This window comes from Engraulis encrasicolus, chromosome 1 (genome assembly GCF_034702125.1).
Source record: "Engraulis encrasicolus isolate BLACKSEA-1 chromosome 1, IST_EnEncr_1.0, whole genome shotgun sequence".
Taxonomy (NCBI): domain Eukaryota; kingdom Metazoa; phylum Chordata; class Actinopteri; order Clupeiformes; family Engraulidae; genus Engraulis; species Engraulis encrasicolus.
The window spans coordinates 48,087,813-48,106,420 of NC_085857.1; the positions used below are offsets into that span (position 1 = coordinate 48,087,813).

An 18,608-nucleotide genomic window follows, 5' to 3' on the forward strand; every position below is an offset into this window, starting at 1 on the left:
AAAATAAAACACTTTACCACCTTTATAAACCCCGGGCAACAATTTTAACAGTATTAAGCCCCAAAATAGTGCCATACCCCTTTAAGCAAGGCAGCTATGCTCACAATGCTTGAGGGACTGTAACCAATACTAAAAATAACTGTGACTACTAAAAATGACTATTTTGTCATGTTACTTTATATATTTTATACTGTATATAATGTGTGTGTGTGTGTGTTGTGACGACATTTCCTATTTTGCATATTAATCTGCTAAAGAAATGAATTGGCAGAATCGAGTCCTCATTTCATTGCACATGTTGGTTTCTTGTGTGTGTGTGTGTGTGTGTGTGTGTGTGTGTGTGTGTGTGTGTGTGTGTGTGTGTGTGTGTGTGTGTGTGTGTGTGTGTGTGTGTGTGTGTGTGTGTGTGTGTGTGTGTGTGCGTGCGTGCGTGCGTGTGTGTGTGTGTGTGCGTGCGTGATCAAGTGTCCTTGCTTGGCTGCTGGATCAGACTGATAGAGGCAGTTCCAGTCCCTAATCCTGTTCCAGTTCCCGACTCTGGCTGCTTACTGGACGGACCGAACCTCTGCCACCACTTCCTGTACTGACACCGCACCTGAGAGAGAGAGAGAGAGAGGGAGAGAGAGAGACAGAGAGAGAGACAGAGAGAGAGAGAGAGAGAGAGAGAGAGAGAGAGAGAGAGAGAGAGAGAGAGAGAGAGAGAGAGAGAGAGAGAGAGAGAGAGAGAGAGAGAGAGTTGAGTTAAAGTCATTCTGTGTGTGTGTGTGTGTGTGTGTGTGTGTGTGTGTGTGTGTGTGTGTGTGTGTGTGTGTGTGTGTGTGTGTGTGTGTGTGTGTGTGTGTGTGTGTGTGTTTGTGTTTGTGTTTGTGTTTGCATGCATACATGCACGTGTCCCTACCTCTGTGTTGAGGAGGCAGTGGATGAGGAAGATGGCGGTTCCTTGCTGGGAGGTGAGGAACAGGAAGAGAACCTCTAGAACCCGACTTGTGGCTGCCCCCATGCCCAGTAACCAGGGGCAACCCAGGATGAGGAACTGGACTGTCAGTTTGAACAGCAGAACCCTACAGACATGATAGTGAACGATTCAGTGTCACTCCTACTGTGTGTGTTTGGACATTCTGTGGTTCTGGGGTCTTTCTTGACACCATTGTTGTTAGCAACTTAGAAACAAGGTCCTGGTCAGCATTTGTTTATATTCTTACCTAGCCAAGTGTTACCTCTTACCTGGTGTATTTGACCTTTGAGACGTTGCTGCGTGCCTCTTTCAGAGTAGACTGGATGGTGATGATGATGGTGAGGAGGAGGATGGTGTTGACCTGGAAAGATTAGAGAGAGAGAGAGAGGGAGAGAGAGAGAGAGAGAGAGAGAGAGAGAGAGAGAGAGAGAGAGAGAGAGAGAGAGAGAGTGTTGATGCTGGTGAAGAATATTGATATTTTTGGCAGGGACAGAGACAGCGAGAGAGAGAGAGAGAGAGAGAGAGAGAGAGAGAGAGAGAGAGAGAGAGAGAGAGAGAGAGAGAGAGAGAGAGAGAGAGAGAGAGAGAGAGAGAGAGAGAGAGCTTGTCTTATACTCACAACAAGGAGGAAACAAACAGGGCCAAGGAAACTCCATTTGAAGTCCTCCACTAGCCAGCACCTAGTTAAAAGGTGAAACAAATAATAACAATTAAAACAAGTCTGGTTGTCCGATCTGTCCATCTGTCTATTCAGTCTGTATCCATCCATTTTGTCTATCTACTAAGTTTCAAGGCTCCTTATTAACTCTTTGATAATCAACTTGCTAGAAGTACATTATGTACTGAAAAATCTATCTATCTATCTATCTATCTATCTATCTATCTATCTATCTATCTATCTATCTATCTATCTATCTATCTATCTATCTATCTATCTATCTGTGTGAAATCCTACTGACTTTTGTGCCTGCCATGTACTTATCTGCCCACAAGATGCCGCCATTCTGCCACTGTGTGCCTCTGAATTCCTATGAACTTTTGTGCTCGCCATGTACTTCCCTGCCCACAAGATGTCGCCATTCTGCCTTTGTGTGTTTTGTTCATTTGCTCTCCTTTGAGATTGGATGATTGGATTATTGGTGTTGATGTACCGGCCTATTTAAGATCCTGATTTTTTCTTTGTGGCTCGCAGGAAAACTCAGCAAAGACAGTGTGAGTACCCTTTTTCTGTGCTGCCAAATCTTGATCTCTTGTTTTTGTTTTTTGACTACTGCCTGCTTTTTTGATAACTTGAATTCCTGACAGTCTGCCTCTCTGTCTATCTGTTTATGGAGCTAGTTAGCTAGCTATCTATCAACATGTATCTGTAGAGTACTATCTATCTATCTATCTATCTATCTATCTATCTATCTATCTATCTATCTATCTATCTATCTATCTATCTATCTATCTATCTATCTATCTATCTATCTATCTATCTATCTATCTATCTATCTGTGTGAAATCCTACTGACTTTTGTGCCTGCCATGTACTTATCTGCCCACAAGATGCCGCCATTCTGCCACTGTGTGCCTCTGAATTCCTATGAACTTTTGTGCTCGCCATGTACTTCCCTGCCCACAAGATGTCGCCATTCTGCCTTTGTGTGTTTTGTTCATTTGCTCTCCTTTGAGATTGGATGATTGGATTATTGGTGTTGATGTACCGGCCTATTTAAGATCCTGATTTTTTCTTTGTGGCTCGCAGGAAAACTCAGCAAAGACAGTGTGAGTACCCTTTTTCTGTGCTGCCAAATCTTGATCTCTTGTTTTTGTTTTTTGACTACTGCCTGCTTTTTTGATAACTTGAATTCCTGACAGTCTGCCTCTCTGTCTATCTGTCTGTCTGTCTATCTGTTTATGGAGTTAGTTAGCTAGCTAGCTATCAACATGTATCCGTAGAGTACTGTTCTATCTATCTATCTATCCATCCATCCATCCATCCATCCATCCATCCATCCATCCATCCATCCATCCATCCATCCATCCATCCATCCATCCATCCATCCATCCATCCATCCATCCATCCATCTCCATCCACCCATCCATCCATCCATCTATCTACTCACTTGTCACTGCCGTGTCCCTCAGGGTTCACTCCAGCAGACACACCCACGATGATTAGCGGGATCCCGTAGCCAATCGGGAGGGAGACTTTCCACTGTAGCCACGCCCTCTCGCTAGGTTTGACCTGCCTGAGCTTCCGTACAGACAGGAAAAGCATCACGGCCTCTATGGACATCCAGACGAAGGAACACAGGAAGAGGTAGTGCAGGACTCCAGCCAGGGTCTTACACAGAGCCTGGGATGGACACAGAGAGAGAAATTATGAGAGAAACTTAAAATGGATGGGAAACTTAAAAGATTGAAAATGAATGGGGTTTTATTTCTGGCGAGTTAGAATTAAACTGGTGAGTTAACACCAAAACGTGGCATGGAAATCTACAGGGTATATTGAAGAGTGAAGTGTGGGGCACCAGGTCAACAAACAAGAACAGCTGACAGCAAAGCATTAAGGATATCTGGGCTTCCATAACTCCCATGCACTGTTTTTGCCATTGACTTCAATGTTAAACGCATCATGGCCATTATGAAGACAGAGAATGTCCTAACCAAGTATTGACCATTGCATGTTATGTAGAAAGTACCAAATTTCAACTGATTTAATGTGACCCGAATTTTGATGAAGAAAAATGTGATTTTATAACAATATTCTAATAATGCGAATTCCCCAATTCATGGTTTTTTTGAGCTGGAAGGCCAACGTATATAAAAAGAAAAAAATTAATGATTGGAATAGTTAAAAAACTGGGCCATGAATCTACAATCCATGACAGTTTAACATTATTGATGGAATTATGGAAATAAATCAACTTTTTCATGCTATTCTAATAAAGAGGACTGGAGCAGTATGATATCAAGCACAGACATACGATTAACAGTTCTGTACCTGGTGCACTTTGATTCGTCGGAGGAAACTCTGTGTGAGCAGGAAGAGGGTGTGGGCCAGCAGCAGACACACACACAGGTTCAGGCGAGCCACGTTGGACACCCTGGGGTTCCATCGACAGAGGGCAAAGGTCATCACCGCCAAGGTCAGGAACAGCAGGCCAATCAGCACCAAGATGGTGTTCAGAATGCTCATCACAGGGTCACTCTGGAAACGTATGCACATCACTATTTAATATATGTTTTTGGGATTTCCCCATCTGGCAGCCAGCTCCAGTATAAGATCAACAAAACAACTTTTGTGCTCCTGTCAAAAGGTTAAAGCACTTGGAGCAACATGACTATTATTGATGCTACTGGACACCACAACTTACTTTGACATTAATAAAATATGTCTACATATCTTTTTAAAAAGCGATTTATTAATGTGAAGTTAGCTAATATATAAGGGCTTTCCTTGACTTTAAGGTAGCATTAGGCTACCTTAGCACACAAGTATTTAGTCATACAAACATGTAAGGGAACACCCAATATTTCACCTTCTTTGCTGGATCCATGGTCATGATCAGGGCGAATGTTGAAGGGTATTCGCAGGAGCAGACGGTGTGAGTGGACTTGGTAATACTGACATGGCAGCCATCTTGAATCCAGGAATTGGCCTCCCAGTGCACACAAAACACCTCGTCCTCAGCATCTGCATTCTGGACACACAGCCAGAGTTTTGTTAAGTTTTCAGACACATCTGCTGACATAAAGTACTGTTATGATGATGGTAATAATAACTAGACTGCCTGTGCAGTCGCCTTCGACTGCTTAAGGTATATCCCCGAAACGCAACGCTTCCAGTCCCCCATCATTCCTACCACTCCCGTCCACCTTTTCATAAATGTATATGATAAATACAAAATACAAAAGAAATATATTTAATATCTATTCATAGATCAATGACATACATAGGCTTAAAACCAAACAACTATTGTGAAAACGAAGCAAAAAATGGGGCAAATGGTAAAATTGTTTTAATGGTTCACTATTATAGTGGATATACCACATTAGGTACAGTGTAATAACTAGTGTAACAATATGTAATACCATGTAATACCAGTGTAACACCATGTACCAATTTTGTACTTACATCATGTATTTGTGTGTAAGTGGTATTACATGGTATTGCATATTGTTACACTGGTATTACACTGTACCTGGTATTGCATATTGTTACACTGGTATTACACTAGTATTACATAGTATTAAATATAGTTACATTGTTACACTGGTTATTACACTGTACCTAATATGGTAGATTCACTGAAATGGTGAACAATTAAAATAAGGTGTTACCGGGCAAATCAATCCACCCTGTCAGAAGTTATCGGCCAAATAACATTTACGCCATTTTGAAAGTGTTGCCCTCCAAAGTCATTTAATGAAGCTACCCTAGAGCATTCACACACCAAATCTGAGACAAATCCATCCACCCGGTCAGAAGTTATGGGCTACACAAAAATTCGGCCATCTTGAATTCGGCCGTCTTGAAAGTGTTGACCTCCAAACTCTAATCAGTTCATGAACCCATTCTAGAACATTGACACACCCAATCTGGGACAAATCCAACCATCCGTTCAAAAGTTACCGCGTTAACATAACTTTGCTGCCGCCGCTGCCGCACGCAAAACCATTACATCCCCGACACTCTGTGTTTCGTAACTAATGAACAAAATAAAATGGACAAATCATTGATGCAACCTGAAAAAGATTATTAGAAGAGTGAGTTATCACACTATTTCTAAAGATGATCTCTGCAATGCTATCCATTTAGGCCTACTATAATTAGGACATATTGGTAGGGTTATATCTTCACACTTCTTTGGTATGTGTTGTTTATTCTTTGCATGCAATTCAATACATTGTGATTCTTTAAATTACAATCTTTAAATTACATTGTAATACACTTTAAAATGGCACAAAAATCTGTAGTCCCTTAATGCACACCGTTCCACTGAAGAATGTTTTAATTGCCGTTCTGGTTGGAGATCATAACAGGGGCTGTGTCTTATAGGGTCATGAAATGGGACAAAACCTCAAGATGTGGTATGCTGATGTTCATTGGAGTCGATAGTGTCTTTCTCAGCGTGTTTGGCAGGATGACAGACACAACCTTGGAGATCATATCAGCCGTTTTGTTGTCTGGGGTCTTGAAGAAGGCGTCATTGAGAGCCTCATGCATGTTGTTGTACACTATTATGCCCACGGATGCTGAACCTGAGGGTTATCATTAGGAAGATAATGATTAGATTATTCAGTAGTACTTTTTAAGTCCTTGCCACTTACATGCTGTCAAACGATTACTAATCATTCTGATTATGCTAGAAAAATATCCCTTGAACAGACAAATACACAAATAGTCAATTTGTTCAGTGTGTGTGTGTGTGTGTGTGTGTGTGTGTGTGTGTGTGTGTGTGTGTGTGTGTGTGTGTGTGTGTGTGTGTGTGTGTGTGTGTGTGTGTGTGTGTGTGTGTGTGTGTGTGTGTGTGTGCGGTGTGTGTGTGTTTGTGTTTGTGTGTGAGAGAGAAATTTGGGTACCATTGTTGTTGTCAGCGATGCCCAGGAGGTCGATGTCAACACTGACATCTGCAGTCACCAGTTTAGGCACTGCAGTCAGAGAGGTGTTTGGTCCAACACTCAGGATCTTCACCTCTGAGGAGTAAGATTAAAGAGGGGAGAACATGGAATATAATTTATTTCATTGTCCCAATATACAAATACCCATGGGGTACTGAGGTTTCTGCTGGACTGGTTTGGAGTGCACTGCTGATAATACTGATATTTGTATTGGACTGGGATGAGAGTGGTCTGGTCTATATTTTACTGTACCTGTGGTGTTGGTGGTAACGTTTGTGGTGGACTAAGTGGTGGATGGACTGTAATGTACCTGTGGTGTTGGTGATGAAGCTTGTGCTGGACTGGGTGAATGTGGGCTTGGCCAGGGTGGACACCAGGTCCTCAGTGGCCTGAAGCACAGCATCTCCCCTGGAGGCCAGACTGTCTTGGTCCAGCAAAACGTCCAAGAGACTGGTCACTTTCTATGGGGAGACATGCAAAAAGACCAAAATGCCCACTTACATTGAAGTTGCATTCTTTTTGTATTAGTCTAACGGTACATCAGTTTGTATTTGTCTCTGTTCTTGTACTGGTGTGATGAGAGAATATATCCAAATCCATTGATTCACTATACAAGCAGGCCCTGAAGGTCCTAGATAGAAAATCGTTTCAGTACCACCATTTTCCCATACTGAGCAAGTACAATATGCTCAGCCTTGAAAACATCATACAAATTTCTGATCTGCGGCTAATTCATAAAATCATTCACAATGCAGCACCCCCACCTCTAAGAACATTTGTTCAACCCTGCTCTGAACTGATGAGCAGAACGTCAAGATCCACCATTAGGGGTGATTGTAGTCTCCCAATCCGACGAACTGCTTTTGCTCAGTCAGCCTTCTCTTTCAGGGCAACCAAAACATGGAATAGTCTGTAACCTAAAAAGTATTACTGATTATCAGGCCTTCTCAAGGGGTGTGAAAATGGATATTAACCAACCAGACCCATGGCCTATGGATGTGCTTATTTATTTATATATTGTTTATGTTACTGTATTTTAATACTTGTTTTACCTGTCCAGGGACTGCAGATGGAAATTAGCTATATAGCTATAATCTGGCACAAGACATCTTTTTACTTCTGTAATCAATGTGTATTGTGCATGGTCCCTGTTGAACTAAACTAAATAAACTAAACTAAACTAAACTAAATAGTTTCTTTAGAATAATATATATGACTATGTATGTGTTAAGTAATATACCACCAAAAAATAATATTGTACAATATAACTTTACCCTATAACTTACCTTAACGGCAATCAACTATCCGACAATCACGTCGCACAGAATGAATCAGTCACAGAAAGCAAACCTTACCGTCGCTGGCAGTGAAATGGAGACTGATGTTTTCAGAAAGTCCAGTTCACTATCTACATCGGTGCCCTAAAAAAACAAAATCTTCCGGAATCAACAATCAAACTGCAGCAAACATTTTGAAGGCACATTCTTCTAAACCTTACCCTGACAACTGTGGAAATGGACAGCTAATAGTCACCAAAGTTCCAGCACTGTCAAGTCAGTTATTGCAGTAATTGCGCTGCCCTAACTAACTTGACAATGCTGGAATCATTTCATTGAGTTCCAGTTGACATGGTAAGTGATAAGATCTTGTTCTCTCACCAACCAACTAACCACATACTGTAGTGCTAAGTAGTGTTCAGTTACAGGTACAGTAGAAGTGCATTAGTAAGATATACAAGAGGTAGTGACAGGTGTGAGTAGGCTAGTGCTGTTTTATTTCAGACATTACCTGGCAATCTGTCTTCAGCATTGTTACCAGCTCTAAAGAAGACACATGACAAACACAAAACTGTATGAATATACTAATGTCATGTATTTTTGAGTCATACACATACCATAATTACAATGAAATATGAAGGGGTTTATAACACTTTGTCAAAGTCCTGAATTTCAATGGGCTGGACCGAGGCCCAGGGAACCCTAGTGCTGAAGAGGATGCAAGTGGATGCATGAATCAGTGCAAGCAAGAGTACAGTAACCATGCAAGGTTGTCAACATCAAGGGAGAAAGCTAACTACAAAATTAGCTACTAGGCTACGTTGTGGCATCAGGCGTTCTCTCCACAGATGGAAGGCTAAGATTCACACTCAATGTAATCTACACTCGCCTCCAAAAGAGTTGTCGCCTATCCATCTGTTTGGAATAACAGCTAATAACCTGACTTTCAATTCACATTATGTTCGATAGGCGACAAAACTTTTGTGTTGTGAAAATCTGCCCTGTCTGTGTTCAGTAAAGGGTCAATCTTTCTTTGGTGCATGAAATTTATTTTTGTACATACATTTTCATTCGGGAGGGTTGTACCTTTCATATGAGTGACTTCTGAAGCCAAGTGATTAATTGAAAGACAGATTATTAGCTGTTATTCCAAACAGATGGATAGGCGACAACTCTTTTGGAGGCGAGTGTAAAATGATGCCAGTGTAAAAATGGGAGAGAATGACAGAATGTGTTATTTAATTTATCAAATCTTTTTTTTAATCCATTTTGGCATTATGGGCGATGTCTTTGGTGTTAGACCCACAACTTAATCATCACTATTGTCTATTTGGCTACACCTGCAGTTGAAACACATGTACACATTACATACAGGTAACAACTTGCCTCAGACTCACTGCTTCTGTGTCAACAGCTTCCTCTCCTAAACAGAGAGTAAAGCACACTTCCTATCCATCCTGTGATTCAAATAAATGTTAAATACATTTTTGTTTCAGCTTTTCTAATGATCCGTCAACCTCAAGGTATTGATCTTCATACGTACTTGCGTAGGCCAGTTCCCCTTTCTTCTTCAGTGTTTTTGTGCCATGTTTCTCTGTGTATTTCCATGTTTTGATGCGCGCGCACGTGTGTGTGTAAGTGTGCGTGCGTGCGTGCGTGCGCGCGTGCGTGTGTGTAAGTGTGAGTTAGTCCATGTGTTACAAACTCAAATGAGTGAAGTTCACTGTGTGTGACTTACTGGTGCATCTTGGCAGACCTGCACTGGTTACCTGTCTCATACAGAATCGACTTTAAGATTCTGCTCACAGTATTTAAAGCATTAAATGGACTTGCCCCTAGCTATATCTCAGACATGCTCTCTTTTTATGCCCCTGCTCGAGCTCTCAGGTCCACTGATGCCAAGCTGCTAAGGACCCCCACCCCCCCACAGAAGAAGATCGGCGACGCCGCGTTTGCCTGCTATGCGCCCAAGAGATGGAACGCCCTCCCCATCGAGATCCGATCAGCCACCTCCGTCGACTCCTTCAAGAAGCAGCTGAAGACCCACCTCTTCATCCTTGCCAACTCCTAGCTGCCAAGGCGTCATAGTGTCCCAGCTGCCGCAGCGCCCTTACTACTCGCAACCAGCCCTGGCAGGGGGCTCCCCTTGGTGGCCGCTGGTCTCTGCCTGAGGTTTCTTCCTGACTATAGGGGGTCTTTTTTTCTCAGACCTCACTGAGCTTTTTTCCCCCCTTACAAACTATGAATCAAGCGAAAGGGAGTTTTTCCTCACCCCTGATGCCACCAGGGGCCGCACCTGAGCGCCCAATCTCTGTGTGACTATCTATGACTTATGATAGGCCCAGCCACTATGGACCTTACACATCTAAGAATCCTGGTCCTAACCTACGTTGACCTTATGACTCTACATTCTCTGTCTATCTCTTCTTCCTCTGCCTTCCTGCTTTTTCTGCCTCTCCTCTATACCTCTCCTTTTAAATCTATCTCTAACAATGTTTTTTTTTTCCCATTTGTTAAGCGCTTTGAGTTACATGCTTTGTATGACACAGTGCTATACAAATACAATTATTAAATTATTATATTATTATCTCTCCTGCAGGTTTCCATAGTTACTGTGTTCGGCTTTACACAAACACATGCAGCTGCCATTGGTCCCCTCCGACCAAGTCCCCCCCGAAGGCAAGCCACTGTTAAATTTGAGTGGTAGCCTATATCCTGCTGCAAGGTCATTGTGCCAGGGCACAGTGTGCTCGCACCTAACTTTCCAGATAGCAGACACATCTCTAGGCTGTGTGTTATCCTTACACTGATTCTTGAAAGTTTGGCAAAAACATGTCCCAGCAGTAAAATGCTATCTCTGTTGAAAATCAACTAAATTTTCACAAACAAAATGAATCCAGGTAATGGCCAAGGGGTCTGTTACACAAATACACAGTTGTTTGAAATATTTAAGTGTAATTTTATTACTTTTCATGGCTATAAACCTGTCCACACCCTGTAAAAACGCCTGTCCCAAGGACTGGCATCATCATTTCAATTGACTTAAAGTACAAAAATCACTAACAGAATTGAACAATAACACCATGATGTGGAAGACCATATTAAAGTGGTTCTACAGATGTGCACATAGTGCATGTAAAACAATATTTACTATTATTTTCTGATTGCTCAAAATGTGTCCAGCATATTGGTCACCACCGTCAGATTTGTTCTAAAAGACAATAAAATCAGGTATGCACAAGGTCATTTTCATTACTGAGGACCCTTTTTCAAACTGTAGCGAAGGGGCCGCTACACCAAAGAGCCAGGCTCGTTGGCATGTTAGTCAGAACACACCCACAACCCTAGTGATGGTCACTCCATCACACTGCCTTCCCCACTGTCATCAATGCTTCACCCATCACTGGGGTCCCTCACACCAGGGTCACCAATCCTGGGGGTCCCTCACATGGAATTATGGCTCACACACAATGGGTACGCTTCCGATGGCCTCACGGTACCATCCCACTTCTGACACCATTTGTAGCGAAGGGGAGTAGAGTTGCCCAGCTGGAAATCGAACCCAGACATTCTGGGGTAGTAAACCGGGGCTCTGACTGCTGGCTCTTTGGTGTAGCGGTCAGAGCCCCGGTTTACTACCCCAGAAGGTCTGGGTTCAAGTCCCAGCTGGGCAACTCTACTCCCCTTCGCTACAAATGGAAGCGTACCCATTGTGTGTGAGCCGTAATTCCATGTGAGGGACCCCCAGGATTGGTGACCCCGGTGTGAGGGACCCCAGTGATGAGTGAAGCATTGATGATGGGGCACACTGGATGGGAGAAGCATGATGGGCAGTTGCGTGAGGGACACCATGAGTGTGTGAAGCGCACGGGTGCACTTCCCGAAGGGGAAGGCAGTGTGATGGAGTGACCATCACTAGGGTTGTGGGTGTGTTCTGACTAACATGCCAACGAGCCTGGCTCTTTGGTGTAGCGGTCAGAGCCCCGGTTTACTACCCCAGAAGGTCTGGGTTCGAGTCCCAGCTGGGCAACTCTACTCCCCTTCGCTACACAGACCTTTAGGTCTACTGCATACTTCACCATCACTGAAGCTCCTGTAAGTTTACTATTTTGTCCTCAATTTGTTAATTTGTTTGGACACTGGTACTGTCCCAACCATAAACTGTCAACACCGTCGGATGTTTTAATAGTATTACCGGTATATTACATTAATGTTAATTAATACATACTTTCTCAGGTATGAAGCACCCAAGAAACAGAGCGAAAATGAAATGGCTAATGTGAACAAACAATGCATAATATGTAAAAGAGTGTTTTTTTGTCTCACACCGTCAGATGTCACCACCGTCAGATTTTCTTCCGCTCATCATCTTGTTCCATATTTTACTAAATTGTGCTGGTTAATGAAACATTACTAGGCATGTTAGTAATAATTGTCATCCAAAACAGGGCCGGCCCTAACCAATTTGGCGCCCTAGGCAAGAATTTAGATGGCGCCCCTTGCATCTGAAAAAATACACTGCTAGAGTACATCTACTCAAGAAGTCAAATAGCTTTGTTTTGCAATTGTTTTATTTAAGAATTTGTGGAAAATGTGGAATAGCAGTAGGCCCACTTGATGCTGCTGTGTCACTAGGCTGTGTTGCAGGGGTGGAGGTACCTGTAAGTGGAGGCCCACTTGATGCTGCTGTGTCACCAGGCTGGGTTGCAAGTGTGGAGGTAGCTGGAGGCCCACTTGATGCTGCTGTGTCACCAGGCTGGGTTGCAAAGGTGGAGGTAGCTGGAGGCCCACTTGATGCTGCTGTGTCAATAGGCTGGGTTGCAAGGGTGGAGGTAGCTGGAGGCCCACTTGATGCTGCTGTATCACTAGGCTGGGTTGCAGGGGTGGAGGTAGCTGGTGAGCTTGATGCTGCTGCATCACTGGTGCTGGTAGAAGAGGTGGATGCAACAGGAGGATTGTCAAGGGTTGGATGGAGGAATCTAAGCATAGCATCTGAAAAGAAGAGAAGTAAACACTATTCAAACAAATGATGTGAAACAACAAATAAAAGGATAACTCAAAAAGAACATGAAATGACAAAAAATATATATTATACTATTGTCCTGCATATGAAGAGTTCAGATGCAAAACCCCCTAAGTGCCTTTTCAGAAAATAATCTTAATTCATTTTTATTTAATACAAAGCTATCAAAATTGCATATTTTTGCATTTTATTTATGTAATATAACTATTTATATGTATTATCAAGTACATGAATGTAAACCAAACCAACAACGGGGTTCTCTAAAAATATAGAAGTGCAGGTCTTCAGAAATGGAGTTAGGGGCTTTTGCATCTGAACTCTTCATATTAACAACAGCTAAAATGCTTGTTATACTAGTAATTGTATATTGGTAGGCCTGTATATTAGTAGGCCAGGCCTTATGATATCAATGCCATTGTAATTACAGTGGAATGCAAATAATCAAGAAAGCTTGCAAAGAAATACTCAACAATACACTTAAGTAATATTAAGATAACTTATATCATTATTGCATATAGGAATGTACACAGAAGGAAAGTTCAACACTATAATATGAACAGCAGGCTTACATAGCCTAATGTAGACACAGGGGAATAAATAGCATTTTGATTAACAGAGTATTAAAGCCTAGGAAATAGTTAAGCTAACCAGATGTCAAAATACATGGTAGGCCGCCTACCCTACTACTACTAAACAGCAACAACACTTGGGGGATAATAAATGGACAGAGGAAGATTAGATAAGGACTACTGATTTCCATTATAGCTTGCCTTGGGCACTTCTATCAAAGTCAGTCAGGTGTTGTTACTAGAAAAGTCTCCCTGCTTTCATAAATAGATGCCGTTAGCACGAGCTAGTAGTTATTGATTAGCGATATGATGTGCTAACAGACAGTTTACCCGTTCTCAATTAATATTCCGTGTGTAACAGGAAACATAATCATCATGGCATCATCTTTACTGTACATAACTCGGTCTTTGCTGCCTTTCTCCTCTTCCTCTTTCCTTTTTTTCTTCCCCTGAGCACCGGACAGTTTATAACGTTTGGACATTGTCCAATTTGACCTGACCTTTCTGCTTGGCTGGTTGATATGACGCATTTACAACAATAACAAACAAAAACGGCCACTCCCCAAGCTGCAGGTAAAGTCTGTTAAAGGATAGTTCCGGCGTAAAATGAAAGTTTCACCATCGCTTTCCCATGCCACATAATGTATCTAATGATGAGCCATTCCGGGCAATGCCGCGCCGTTATGGAGTTAGCTTATTTTAAGCTTTTTGGTGAAAAACGCAGCCAACGCATCACGGCGGGGCCAATTATAAACCTATTCTTTTCTGATGTTTCCCCGCTATAAACAACTTCAAAAACGCTACACACTTCATCACAAAGGTCTCGTCAATCAAACCGAGGCACAGAGAATGTCATCGGACCACACAATCTTTCACTGGCCAGTGTTTTCAGAGGTGTCTCACTGTTGCAACTCTCTGACCCGGATGCAGGCTACTCAATCAGGTGGCTAGGTAGGCTAAACATGGTCCGCGGTTCGCACCGGCTACGACCGTAAAATGAAAAGCTGGAACCCCGACCGTTTTCACCGACTGCCACTGTCTAAACCAGCCATATTACGGGAATGGCTAGTAGCATTAGAAGTGGACGAAACTGGCGTAAAAACCCGGAGGGATCGCTACTACCGTGTGTGCAGGCAGCAGATTTGAAGAGTTGCATGGAGAGTACAGGTAGGCAGACTACTCTTACAAAGTAATTGCAACACGGTATATTATAACATGGATTCAGCTTTGTAATAACACACCACTGGTGGTGTACTTACATCTGTAAGAGTACTTCTAGTACGACTTTATAAATTCCTCCAGCCCTCCTCCGTTGCGTAATGGTCCTTCTGACCTCGCGCGCCCTGGCATCCGGGTCAGAGAGTTGCAACAGTGAGACACCTCTGAAAACACTGGCCAGTGAAAGATTGTGTGGTCCGATGACATTCTCTGTGCCTCGGTTTGATTGACGAGACCTTTGTGATGAAGTGTGTAGCGTTTTTGAAGTTGTTTATAGCGGGGAAACATCAGAAAAGAATAGGTTTATAATTGGCCCCGCCGTGATGCGTTGGCTGCGTTTTTCACCAAAAAGCTTAAAATAAGCTAACTCCATAACGGCGCGGCATTGCCCGGAATGGCTCATCATTAGATACATTATGTGGCATGGGAAAGCGATGGTGAAACTTTCATTTTACGCCGGAACTATCCTTTAAGACACAGGGAGGTTGTGGAGAGGCAGGGAGACTCTTAAATAATATAGAATCATCGTCATTGTTATTATTATAGGCATTTCTAAACGGTAAAATGAAAAGAAAAGAAAACACGATACCACCTTTCAAAATAGGATATTTTTTCCCTCCCCAATTTCTGGCGCTGTGGCGCCCCCTCATGGCCAGCGCCCTTAACAAACAATTAAGATGCCTAATGGGCGGGCCGGCTGTGATCCAAAATGATACTCTAGCCACCACTGAGGTGCATTTGAAGGTTTTTTTTGTCAGAAAACCTGACGGTGGTGACATCTGATGGAGTTCACCAAAAAAACACATGTTTTACATGTTTTTGACATGTTTTAGGAATATGCATACAATAAGTATCTACAGTTATGTTGAATTGTTAAAGTAATTCACTTTAATACAGTAAACATACTGTATGTTTTTACTTCTAATTCTGTCTGCCGCTGTTGACGAAACAAGAAAGAGCCCATTTTATGAAAAATGTTAAACATTGGGAGCTTGGCCAATACATTCACTGCACAGCCAAGACCTACATCTATGATAATACACCTCTATATTTTGGATTTGAACAACTTAAAACCTGTTTTTGCCACATTTTCAAGAACCAGTGGCCTACTTCCTAGAGAATCTAACTAATGAAGAAAAAACACATGTACAAACATACTGTGCACACAAAAACATGTAAGGGTTAACGTTCGGCGAGAAGGTCGCTACCGTGGAATAGCAGCACGACAGAGAGAATCTTTAGACCCCGACGCGGAGCGGAGGGGTCTTGTTCTCTCTGAAGTGCTGCTATTCCACAAAGCGACCGACTCGCCGAAAGTTAACCCGCTTATTATATGGATATACTTAAATGATTCACACATGCGGGGACATTTCTTTAGACCTATTTAATGTTAAGATTGTTGCTGCGCAAAACAAAACAGTGCCGTTGTGGAACACCTAGGCAACAGCTAGGTAGGCTAGCCAGGACAACATGTGTTGTCTATCACAGCAGCTGATTAGAGTGACAAAAGACCGGACCCCCTGCGGAGTGATATGAAACATTCGCTTTAGCCACTGACTTGTATACAAGCCAGTGGCTTTAGCAGTGAACGTCTTGTTGCCATTGACAGCGGTAGCCAGGACAACGGGTGCTGTCTATCACAGCAGCTGATTAGAGTCTTGTTGAAAAGTCGCTTTAGCAGTGAAAAGTCTTGTTGCCATTGACAGCGGTCTGTTATAGACCAACCCGTCCGTTATCGAAAAATAACAGACGTCCGAACGTTGGGGAGCCCCGTTGAAATGAATGGAGCATTCGACAGATGACGTCACAACCATATAATAAAAAGTGTTAATGCAAGATGCCATTGACTTGAGAGGGCTATTTATTTTGCTAAATGCAGGTACAAATTAGGGCACTTTCACCACTCTCAGATTACTGTCACCACCGTCAGTTCTCAAGTCACCACCGTAAGAAGGAGTTTTGGACATTTTAAATGAATGTGCTTACAACATTTTCCTCAGGAGTTGTTGAATTATCAAAGTAATAGCCAATTTAAGCCTACAAGAATATTTGTGAAATTACAAAAAAATGTTTGTTCTATTTAGGTGTTAAGTAAGCATCGTATGACGGTACATATTTTAAAATTAGAACACATGAAACCGTAATAAAATAGAACAAAAGTGAATTTTCAACATTTAAAGGCATATATGTGAACCAAAAAATACACATAATCACTTAAAAACTCCAGATACATATGCAACCAAATCAATACAATTTTAATTACTTTTAATTGTGTCTGACGGTGTTGACAAAAAACAAGGTGTGATCAGAGAAAAGCCTGATTTCTGAAAAAAATAGAAAATGGGGAGATTGGCCTTGTGCATTTCTGAAAAGCCAAGACCTTAGTCAACAAGGATATACCATATAATTTTGTAATTCACTTTGTTTTTTCTGTCAACATTACAACCTGTTTTAGCCACTTTCTCAAGAATCAGTGCTTAGCGATATGAGTTTTTATGATTCGTCACCCCTGGAGACATGGAGACGACATCTTCCTTAACTATCATACTTGCATACGTGTAACCTGCTGACATGAGGAAGACGGTATAAAAACCGTTGCCATCATTTTGTCAATTGTCGATTTTGCCTGTCAATCGCCAGAGATAGGATGCTGCCTAGTTAGTGAGACGCTGTGAGACTTTGTCTCATTTTCATTTCTTTTTAACCTTTATTTTTCTTCCACTTTTACCTCTTTTATTTTCTTCTTATTCTTTTTGTAGTCTCACTTTTTCTATAATAAATTGTATCCTGATCGATCCTTTTATTTACGAAGTCAAGACTTATTTTATTTTTGCAAGTGAGTCAACTAAAACACAACGCAGAGCATTCAACCTTCAATTTTTATTGGAGAAGAGAGTTTTGGAAATGTCCAAAATCTAACACCACAAATATTCACTGTTTTACACTCGTCTATTAGTAGGGGCTCTAAGCCGAGAAATCGTTACGCGCTGGATAGAAGCATATAATTTGGTACACGTGTTCCTTGACTGATTTGAAGACATCCTAGAAGGGGTGCCCCTTGAAAAAAAAATGTCTACCATGTCATATACAATATGTCATGTTGGTAACGCATTACATTGTTATTACATGACATTATACTTAGCTGACAATGTTAATATAGTCCTCAGAAGAGATGAAGCAAGGGTAGCCTGCTAGACCAGATTGATAAAACTACAAAATGTACATAGTGTGAAAGTATGGGTGAGTCTGTGCTTACGTGCTTGACAGCATGTAACATTGTGAACGATTTGAGAAGATTCTTGGTCTGAATTAAAATGAGCATTGCCAACACTAAAACTATGGTGAGAATAGACTGCTGCTAATGCTCGATTTGAATGGGATAGTGTCAGTGCAAGATGCCCTAGGTAGCAGGTTCTCCATCCTCTAATTTCCATAACAGATATACGTATTTTATTTGTATGAGAGAGGGTAAAGGACAGGACCTTTCCATATGTATGAAGAACCCCATAAGATCACCTATTTCTATATTTTTACAAGTGCATATTGTGAGAGCATTTCAGTCATCTTTAGAATGGCATTACAGATTACTCAATATAGGCCTACATGTAGGCCACAGTATGGCTTCAGTTCAAATTAAATGGGAATGATTTCTTAGTGTATGTTGAATAAGAAGACAGAGATAAAAAAGATATATATTTGCAGACAAGTCCTCACCTAGTACTTGTGTCAAAAGTTGTATTAGTTAGCTCAGTAATCATTGAGTACTTAAACTGCTATCAAAACTGACAGCTGATGGACAACATGTACTGTAGGTCTTTTGCCACCCTTACCCATAGGAGAAATATCTATATAGAACAACAATTCTCATATGGTATATACTATAAAAGTAAATCATTACCTGGACTCATTTTCTTGATATGCAAGGCACATACACGTAAATAGTCTGGGCAGAAGAA

The 18,608-nt window shown here is 41.7% G+C and overlaps 1 protein-coding gene across 1 annotated transcript; it reads right to left on the reverse strand.

Annotated features, from left to right (window-relative positions):
• Positions 1-460: 460 nt before the first annotated feature.
• Positions 461-6,054, reverse strand: LOC134457835 (adhesion G protein-coupled receptor E3-like). The gene is made up of 8 exons (XM_063209810.1): positions 6,024-6,054; positions 4,483-4,644; positions 3,945-4,151; positions 3,064-3,296; positions 1,575-1,635; positions 1,225-1,316; positions 899-1,061; positions 461-595 (listed from the first exon to the last, which is right to left on the reverse strand). The coding sequence occupies exons 1-8, from the start codon at positions 6,048-6,050 to the stop codon at positions 461-463; spliced, it is 1,080 nt and encodes a 359-aa protein (XP_063065880.1). The 5' UTR covers positions 6,051-6,054.
• Between the last annotated feature and the right edge of the window lie 12,554 nt (positions 6,055-18,608).